Source organism: Notothenia coriiceps, unplaced genomic scaffold (assembly GCF_000735185.1).
Source record: "Notothenia coriiceps isolate Sejong01 unplaced genomic scaffold, NC01 NC01_scaffold00000339, whole genome shotgun sequence".
In the NCBI taxonomy this organism is placed as follows: Eukaryota; Metazoa; Chordata; class Actinopteri; order Perciformes; family Nototheniidae; genus Notothenia; species Notothenia coriiceps.
In genome coordinates this window covers 14,239,915-14,250,265 of record NW_011333040.1, presented here as the reverse complement: position 1 = coordinate 14,250,265, position 10,351 = coordinate 14,239,915, and the positions used below count along the sequence as shown (strand labels likewise).

Genomic DNA, 10,351 nt, shown 5'->3' with positions numbered 1-10,351 from the left:
GCGACTATTGATGCGCGCTACAGTTGATGCGTACTGGGAACCACGATATCTACTTCTTTGGACTGTGAGATGGCGGTTACTCTCCCCACCGCACGAGATTCAGTGCAAACTGGAGATAACATGACGACGTGGACCCGAGCATGAAGGGGGTGTACGAGCAAGAATTGCTTCTACCTCTCGTTCAATCCGGGCTGGCATATGATGGAAAAGCAATGGACAGTCTGAAGGCATATCATAAGGCTGCCGCAATTCTACTTTGCCCACATGTCCCGAAAATCTGTTGACGATTTGTTGAGGGAAGGTTACAGTTCTGCCAGTAAATATCGTCAGATTTTTAAACCAAAATTAAACTGCCTTATTTAGTCATGCCACAGGAGCCAACAGTTGTCTGTTGTTTACATAATGCCAATTTACATTGATCTTTTATGCTGTGCAGATATATCATATGTGCCTGTACTGGTTTGAGATGGAAAATAAAGTATTGATGTACATTTAATTCATTATTGCCACTGTTATGCATTATTGCACATTTTCATATGTTCTCTTAGATGCTACATTTCTTTTAACACAGTTCACACGATAACTCTCTCCTCAATAAATTAACACTGATATTTATTAATTGTTGGAGAGGAAACTTAAAAAATGGGCTTCAACAAGAAAGATCACACTGTTATCCTAACAGGTATTCAAATTAAATATAAAGCAGCCCACACATATTACCATCACTATGAAATATTTCATAATATAAATTAAAAAATACAATGATGCAGTATTGTTGTGTTTCTGTTTTAATGAACTAACATGGTCTGTCCGGTGTTGGTAAGACAGGGACACGATGCAGATTCTAAACCTCGACGAGTCACTTCTGGACTCAGGTGAGACTCTTTCAGGTTAACTTAGGCCAGCACATGATGGTTAACGATGTTGCCAGTTTCGGTGTGAGGGGAACGGTCTGGGATAAAATCTTAAATGACTTCAGGGTTGAGTCCCACGTGTATGCGGACATGCTACTCGCCTGGTGCGTGTCGTCATCCTCATGGTCAACTGATTGCGTCCTGTAGGTGAAAGCAGGGAGTTTCAAACTGACCCTTCTCTCATCAAGCAAAAGTCTCGAAGGTGAACCCACGGTCACGCCATGACCTTCATCACCTAGCCCTCAGGGTAGTCTAGAAACCCACTGTCCATGGGTGATAAACTTATCGTGCTTCTGCTCAGCATAGGCGTAGATTATAACATGATTACCTCTCAGGGGCCATCTTAGTGACAAGATATTTCCATGTGTTGCTGTGATTTTACTGGCTGAAAGTGTCACTTCCTTAAGTCGTGGTTTTGGCTCTCTTGCATGGCACTTTCGGCACAGTCAATGATGCAGGTGTCGAGGGTCGTTCTCTCGAAACAACAAGGGCATGGTGGCACGAATTGTCTCTCTTGGAAAGCCAGGGTGATCAGGACTTTGATACTTGTTCACCCATCACGTCATAATCCAGTGACAATCACAATGCTGCCATGATGTAGTACACATTGAATGGGGTGGTAGCATATCCCAATATTAGGTTTTAGTTAGCTTCATCAAGTCTGGGTGTCCGTGTCGGTTTTATCAGGATGGTCAACAACAGGGAGGGTAATTGATGGCACTGAAAGCACAACACCTGTCACCAGGTGAAAAATTGACCCAGTCGCACTTCCTTATACAGCCGGGACCTAGCATCATTCAAGACGTCCGCCGGAGTGCTTGTGCTATACAGTAGGACCCATTTCTGCCTCGGCACTGTGGTGCGCCTCTTGTCTATTATTAAACAGACTGTGTGTGAGTCATATGTACTGATCCTCCCATTGGGTCTGGGCATCTGAAAATGTTGGTGGTAGCAGGCTCAGGTCTCACAGCCAGGCTGGACAAGTTTCAAGAGAGCATCTAAAAAGGGAAGAGAAAACATGGATGGAGCTAATTAATGCAGGCATAGCAGTCCAGCCAGGCATTTGGGGCGATCAATAAAGTATCTATGCTATCTATCTATCTACACGCAGCGCGCACACACACACACACATACATAACACACACACAGCACACACAAACACACACACACACACACACACAAGACACACACACCACACACACACCACACACACACACATAATTAATGAAGTAGCCGCTCCTGGGCACTTGTTTGTTCCCAATCTCCAAAACCAATCAAACTGCCTTAGCAAAAATACCGGCTAGCCAATGTTTAGTGCTATGAACAACTATTCATAATTAACAGTATTGTCAGGCTCAGTAGCTAAGTTGCTGAAACTTACCCTCAGCTTCAAGTCTGCCGTTTCTTTATCTGCGTGGCGGAGGCCAGTGGTCCGGCTGGGTGAGTGACGTCTCTTTGTCTGGGGGAGGGCCGATTGCTACCCCAACCACAACGCTGGGAAAGATTATCCTTGCGTTGCTTTTGCGTCACAAAGTGATAGGAACCAAACAAAAACGTTGCTGACGGGTGGTTTCTTTAAATTCAATGCCTCAGCCAGGTCCTTGAATTCCGAGTCGGTTATCAGGCTGCGAAAAAAATGTCCAACAAAATGGAGCGCGATGGACATTGCCCTCTCTCGTAGCTGGTTTGTGGTCGTAGCCTCTCTGATACTAACACTCGTCCAAGGTGGCTTATCTCGAAGTGATTGCAACCCAACTACCCCGCCACACGTAGTTCCACGAACCACTTTTCTCATGTTGTAATTGTTATATCCTCTTGTCTCTCTGCGATATCAGTGCTTTGTCGGCACAAACGGAGCTAGCTAGCCAAAACCAAACCCAGTCCGCCAAAACGAAGTGCATGCCACCATCGAAAGGGAGGAGTTCAGAGGGCTGTAGAGCGGAAACGGCTCAATAACTGCTGTATATATAACTGAACGAGAGAGTAATGTTCAAATGACAGAACAATTTGACCAATCATATCTTCCCTCTAAAATGGCGTGGCGGTGTTTATTTATCGCGGACTTTATGCAAGTTCGCACCGCCGTGTGAAACTTTTCTTGGTTTCCATAGCAACATTAACAACTTTCCTGTCCAAGAGCGTTAACTCGCCTTCAAAAATAAAAGCATGCCAAATTACACTTAAGACATACAACTGCAACGAAAGTAACAAACACAATGCAATATCCTTTTCAATTTCAAAGAACACAAATAGGGTTATTTACAGGTGTTGTTTTCTTTGGTAGAGGGTTGCTTTCATTGATGCGTTTTGCACCCCGGGCCGTTGTTTTGATATTCCGCTGAAGTATACGCTGTGACGTAATAACTCGAGGGAAGGGGTGGGGGTCAGAGGGCCTAGGTATAAAAGTCACGGCTCGCCGCTGCTGTAATTGTCTTTTATCGGTTTTTTTATAGCATGTTACAGCAGATGCTAACACTAGTGGAGGTGATTCAATCGTGTCTGAAAGGGCGTCTCATCGCAGTCTACGGTACATACTGAAAATAAACATTTAGGCATTAATTAATTGCCGGGTAAAGATCAACTAAATATAAGGGAACTAATCCAAAACTATAGATAGATACATTTGCTCAGCTGCTTATATTTAGCAGCAATAGATCACTTTCCTGGTGTAAAGAGTTCACTAATTCAGTCCCTGATGAGTTATAGCGGCTGAAAAGTCCATTTGAAGAAGGGGAACAAATGGTGGACACAAATACGAGATATAAGTAGTGAGTGTGCTCCAAAAAATATCTGAAAAAATGGTTTCTTGATAGTGTTTGGTAAATGATCGCTAGGGTGTTACAGCAGTGGATGCTAGGTGATAACATCATGTCTGAGAGGAAGTCTACAAACAGAAAAGAAACCATGTATGCATTCATTTATTGCGAGGTTAAGAGCAACGATATACACAACTATCAGGGCATTCAGAGAGCGCCATGGCTGTCTCCATAAGTCAAAAAAGATGCATGTACAGTATCTGCCCCTTTGATTTGGATCTGCTCCAGAATGTAATCAGTTCTACTGTACCTTGGTCAATGCTACCATGTTTCATGAGAATCAGGGGCAAACGTTTCCCCGTAATCTTGCTGATGAGAAGACAAATAAACCCAAACAATATCCCTGGGAAAGGCTGAATAGTCAATTCAAAGGAGAGTAAAAAGCAGACAATAACACGAGACATTAGGAGTGAGTTTGCTCAAGTAAATCAATTGCAGTTGCAACATGTTTCATGAGGAACTGGCACATATATTCCCCCTGATCCTGCTGTAAACGACAAATTAACATTAGGAAAAGTCCATTTAACCCTTCTATTGTCTTCGTGTTCCCCCCCCCTTACTTTGGTGTTCGCGGGCAAATTTGACCGGTCCTGTTTTAACTGCTATTACATTAACACAAAAACCATTAATCATCACCACATGTCATTTAACACCCTTTCAAACTATATTGTATCAGACTACTGGTATAAATGAAGAACTGCAGTAAATATCCAAAGAAATAGACATCTGGACATGTATTTGTGTGCCAGGTTTGAATCCATGTGGGGAGAGGGGCATATAAGGGGGGGGAAACACATCTAGAGAGGTGTGTGTCGTGTGTGTGTGTGTGTGTGTGTGTGTGTGTGTGTGTGTGTGTGTGAGATCTTGATCTGGAATGGTTACTAATTCCTTTCTTTATGGCGGTCACCGGGAAACAGCCATGGCTGTTGCAAAGTGGGACTAAATCATCCAAAATGGCAGATGAAAGTGGTGACCAGCAATTCTATATGTTCAAAGGTATCATGAAGCCATATCATGAGCCTTAATGCAATCAAAGTAAAACCAAAAAATTTATGGATTGATGAAAGTAGTAAATTGGTCAGATTTGACCGAAGACAACAGGAGGGTTAAAGATGGCAGGACAATAACACGAGACATTGGAGGGCATCGTGTGCTTCCTAAAGATCCACTTGGGTGTTACAGCTGATGTTTACACCAGTGGATGCTAGTGATTAAATCACATCTTAAAAGGATTTCAGCAGAAAGTGAAAATCTGAAACACTGAAAAGAAACCACACGTGCATGAAGTAATCGTCGTTCAAATGTGACAAGCAACTTTGATTAAAGAAAAGTAGGTGACGAAAAACGAACCCCAAACACGGACACAATTAAAGAATCTAAGATGATACTAGCAGCACCGTGTGTCGTGGGCCATTAGGACTGGGTTGCGGTGCACGCTGCTGTAGACATCCTTTAGGGGTAGATTGGTGACATTCTTCTGCAGAAAAGCAGCGTACTTTGTTCCAGTAGTTGCTGAGGTGGCAGAGACATCTGTGACTGGAATCCTGGTGACTGTTGGCGGGTTTACAACCGTGGTTTCTGCTGCATACATAATTACCTCGAGGAGTTTGATACCTCGCGTCCCCAGTAAACCTGTCCTCAGAGGATGTCTATCTTCCTACTTTGAAACAGTTCCTCAAAACACCAAAGCTAAGCTAGTGCTAGTGCTGGATCATTTCACAGCTCTATTGGCGCGGGGGATGCGACAGTATCATTGAAGCGAGCCTCCTGGCTTTATTAGGAGATTCTGTTACTTTAAAGTTTACAATTGCAACTTTATAGTTGTTGTAAATCACGCAGTTCAGCCCCACCCTTTCCTCTATCAACCTCGTATAATCTCCTCTGGGATTTTGTAGATCCTCTCCAGCTGTGTGGATTATCCACTTTTCTAGATTTGTAACCCTGACTTGCTGCAGCGGATTTATAAGTCCACTGAGGACTGAATTAGGGAATTAGTTGACACCAGGAAAGTGATCAATTGCGGCGAGGAGAGAGAGAACTTGAGCAAATTGATCTGTGAAGCTGACCCGTTGCGCGGCCCGACCAACGCAGGAGGCGAGGCAGAGGCAGAGAATTTAAATAGTAACCCTGTGCAGTGTGTTCGCTTATGAAGGTGTGCAATTTTATATCAGTCGCTATGGTTCTTTATGACAGCAGCCTCAATATCGCCGCCCAGTGAACCACAGTCAGCAGCCACAAGGATCTCATCTCACTCCACCTACCTACCTGCCACTGACAGGGAACACAGAGCCTAAATACACACACACTAATTAACCCAACCAAAGACACAGGTGAGGCTGTGTCTGTGTGTTGATGTGATAGTGAGTTTGCTTTGGTGTTTGGCTGTGGGACGTAGAGCAACACTAGACTCCATGCACACATTGCACTGAGAGACAGACATGGAACAGGGAGTATTGCTTTTCGAATAAATAAATTGACACGATGCCCCCCCCCAGTATACAAAGCCGAAGCCGTCGCGAGGGTCGCGCAGCCGTGTGACGGAAGCCATCCGTCACGGTATGCGGGGCCATAGGCGGTGGGTATCCTATTTTGGCAGATTAGTGCCCTGTATTTATGTGGAGTCTTGTAGCCGCTGAGCAGGTAATTCATGTCAGTAATGAATGGGCTTTTGCTGTATGTGAGAGTGCGGAGACAAACGCGCCTGTTCAGACATCGATCGAATCCCCTCAGCTAGTTGTGTTAATCATCTGCGTGTGACACCTAGAAACACTAAATAAAACAATTAGAGAAAGTCATCCTTGTGAAACTTACTTCTCTAATGCTCGCTGAGTATATAGTCATGTCTTAGTTCTCCTTCTTCTCAAATGTTGACTCTTCAGTTCTCTGATAAAGCTCCTTTAGATCGAGCGAGTATTAATGAGGGAGTTAAAATATAGCTCGCCCATTATAGTTCTTCTTGAATATCTATGGTTTTTGGTGAGGGATTTCATGGCCCATTAGGATTGTGTTTGGTGTTAATGTTTTATGGAACTGAGGTTGAAGGCTTGGGAGGCGATCTCAATTCAAACGTCACTCCTTTTTCTGTCTATGTTTTCTTCTAATAATGTTTAAATATATCGTGCTTGTTAGTTTTGTTTGTTTCCTGTCTTTTAACATCTCGAAACCTTGTTGGGGAAGGACGTGGTCTTTCATCTTAAATATAACTTCATCCTTTGATTTTTCGTACTGAATAGATCCAATCTTTGTCACTGTACTTTAAGTGTAGTAAATCAGCACGAAGCACACGTGTGTGTATTTCAATTCGTGACACATTTCAATATATCTCTATCTGCGTATATATATTGTGGTCATTACCGTGCAAGAACTAGTACATGGAAAAGAGTTCCTTGATCTGTTACGAGATAACAAACAGTCTTTCAGGGTGCAGTAATCAAAGCGTTATTTTGATAGGCTGTAGATTAATGGGTTACTACATCTTCAACACAAGCACCACAGTTGGTGGCTGGGGGTAGGAGAGAACTCAGGGGCATATGTGATTTTTATTAATGTTATCCGGAAGCAAGACCTATGTGATGTATGAGAGAATCTTAGATCTACTTAATTAAATCTAAGTTGTTCGAATTGCAAAGTTGGTGTTTATGATACTATCAGCCAGAATGAATATGTAATTCGTGATAAAAGAAAATAAACTTGCATTTGCGACCAAATAAATCCCTCGATTGGTTCTGGGCTCATGTTTTTATAACGCTGTGCGTAGATGACGTGGGAATGTGGCTTTACTTAGTAGAAATACCGAAAAATTATGGGTTCCAATACTTTTCCGCCACTTCCGATTCACCGGAAAACAGATAGCTTATCCGGCGAGGAAGAGTCGTGTAATGGTCACGTCCTTATTTACTGCCTGGTTTCCCTTTTATAAATATCAAACCGACTCNAGGGTTGGCTGGACCCCCGGCAGAAGAGTGGTCGGCGGGACCCCCAATGGGAACGGTCATGGAGTTGGCAGGACCTCCAGCGGAACCTCCAACGGCACGGACATCCGTGCCGTTGGAGGTTCCGCTGGAGGTCCTGCCAACTCCATGACCGTTCCCATTGGGGGTCCCGCCGACCACTCTTCTGCCGGGGGTCCAGCCAACCCTATGTCCTGTGCCGTTGGAGGCCCTGCCGACTACTCTTCTGCCGGGGGTCCTGCCAACCCTATGTCCTGTTGGAGGTCCTGCCGGGGGTCCTGCCAACCCTATGTCCTGTCCCGTTGGGGGTCCCGCCGACTACTCTTCCGCTGGGGGTCCTGCCAACTCCATGTCCTGTCCCGTTGGGGGTCCAGCCGACTACTCTTCTGCCGGGGGTCCTGCCAACCCCTTGTCCTGTTCCGTTGGAGGCCCCGCCGTCACCTGTCGCGCCGGGGGTCCTGCCAACTCCTGGTCCTCTTCCGTGGGGGATCCTGCCGAAGCCTGTCCCACCGGCTCCGGTTTCTGTTCGGCCGACACCGGGTCCTGCCCGGCCTCCGGAGCTGTCTGGTCTTCGCCCTCGAGCTCGGCCCCCTGAGAGCCGCGGTCTTCGCCCTCGAGCCCGGCCCCCTGAGAGCCCGGCCCCCTGAGAGCCGCGGTCTTCGCCCTCGAGCCCGGCCCCCTGAGAGCCNCCATGTCCTGTCCCGTTGGGGGTCCCGCCGACTACTCTTCTGCCGGGGGTCCTGCCAACCCTATGTCCTGTGCCGTTGGAGGTTCCGCTGGGGGTCCTGCCGAAGGCTCCGGTTCCTGTTCGGCCAACACCGGGTCCTGCCCGGCCTCCGGATCTGGCTGGTCTTCGCCCTCGAGCCCGGCCCCCTGAGAGCCGCGGTCTTCGCCCTCGGGCCCGGCCCCCTGACTCTTCCTGCCGCTGCCTTCTCCCTCATGCTCGGCCCCCTGAGTTCGCCCGCTGTGGCCTTCGCCCCACCACGGACTCTGCCTTGCCCCCGGGCCGTCCACCCGAGTCCCCCACCTTGGACTCTGCATTGCCCCCGGGCCGTCCGCCCGATTCCCCCTTATCGGCTTTTGCCTTGCCCCCGGGCCGTCTGCCCGAGATCCCTTCCGGGTCCTCCGCTGTGCTCCTGGGCTGTCTGCCCAAAATCCCGTCCTCCTGAGCCCCTCCACCCACCCTGGTGGCCTAGTGATGCGAATGAGTTCACCGGTGAGTGTTCTGTTTTTTGTCCAAGTTATTTTCTTTTTATCCTTGGAATAAAGGTTAATCAGAGTTATCTGCATTTGGGTCCTGCTTCTTTCACTCAACCGTAACAGATGGAAAGTGTTTCAACTCCAACAATAAATGGTGGAAATAAACAACAGTTGTTCGCTAAAGTTTTCGCTAAAGTTTGTGTTTTTGTTCTTGTTTTGTTTGTCGACCTGACTCATAATGTAAAGCGTCTTTGGGTCTAGAAAAGCGCTATATAAATCCCATTTATTATTATTATTATTAAAGTGACTCCACTGCAGCATACCCAACAAAGATGGTCTCATCATATACTGAAATGTAGAATGAGCAGTCTGGTGATACACAGACTTAATCATATGGATAAAAGATCAAAGGGAAAAATTGCTGATTGAGAGAGAGGAGGAGAGAATAAGCCAGCGCTAGCTTTTTGCTTCACTTCACTGAGGGGTGAAAAGGACTTAAACAAAAAAACGTGTTTGATAGTAAGTGTGTAGGAGAAGCTTGTAAATGTGCTTGTGGTATTAAAAATGTGCTTAGGATATTGACTCGGAGCTTTTTGACAGTCCACAACCTAATCTGCTATTCATGACAGCTCGGGCTAATAACACTGTGACAGTGACATACTAAACCTACCTACACTGAATGAAGTGTCGCTATGTTTGTATAGCACATTTACGACCAAAGGGCAATTTACACCTCAGCTGTAATCATTAAGCAGAATTTTTTTATTGCATTTGATCCTGTTTACCCATATTACCACATTCACTTCCCCACTGAGGAGATCCATTTGTATTCCCTTAAAATAGCGTCTATGTCTCGGCAGCACGACCACCACATTCTGTTATATAGGTACTTATTTCAAAGTGACTGGAATAGGTACATTGCACTTTGTCAGTATCTCGTTGCCAAGTACTTTCTCGTACACAATAATTTTACAGTATGTAAAACTCTGTCTGCTCGAGAATGCAGTAGTCTTGAGTAAAAAAAGGCAGATTACTAGGTTTTTTTTATAACAAGCATTACTTTTTGCAGAAGATTGGTGCAAGGCTGAGGCAAATCAAATACCCAGCTAAGCAGCTTAGCATGTCCTCCAACACGTGGTGTAGCTCCCAAGGTGAAATGCAGATGTATGTTGGAGCTGTGCTCTACATTGCATGGAGGTCAATGACTAACCTGAGGCTGGGCTCAGACTACTTCCAGTTTCAAGTGATGGTTTAAGGGTATCCTGGTGGTGCCTTCACTGCCTTCATCTGACGTATCTTCACATACTCAGCTACTGGGATTTGTTTTCAACAAGGAAAGAATAAAGTCAAGGGCTCAGTTGTATTACATTTTTGACTTGCCTTCGGCATAGAACAAGGTGTGATATTGCATCAGCTTATATGAAACATTAATAGCTCAGCTTTGCGTGTCTTCAGTAGATAAAAGTGTATA

The 10,351-nt window shown here is 45.6% G+C and overlaps 1 protein-coding gene across 1 annotated transcript in view; it reads left to right on the top strand.

Annotated features, from left to right (window-relative positions):
• LOC104951317 (myosin-8-like) overlaps nt 1-7,813 on the top strand; it is a 19,420-nt gene extending 11,607 nt beyond the window's left edge. The window contains exon 21 of the mRNA XM_010777952.1: nt 7,668-7,813. Coding sequence (XP_010776254.1) covers nt 7,668-7,813 — 146 coding nt within the window. The remainder of the gene's footprint in view (nt 1-7,667) is intronic.
• Nucleotides 7,814-10,351: the final 2,538 nt, after the last annotated feature.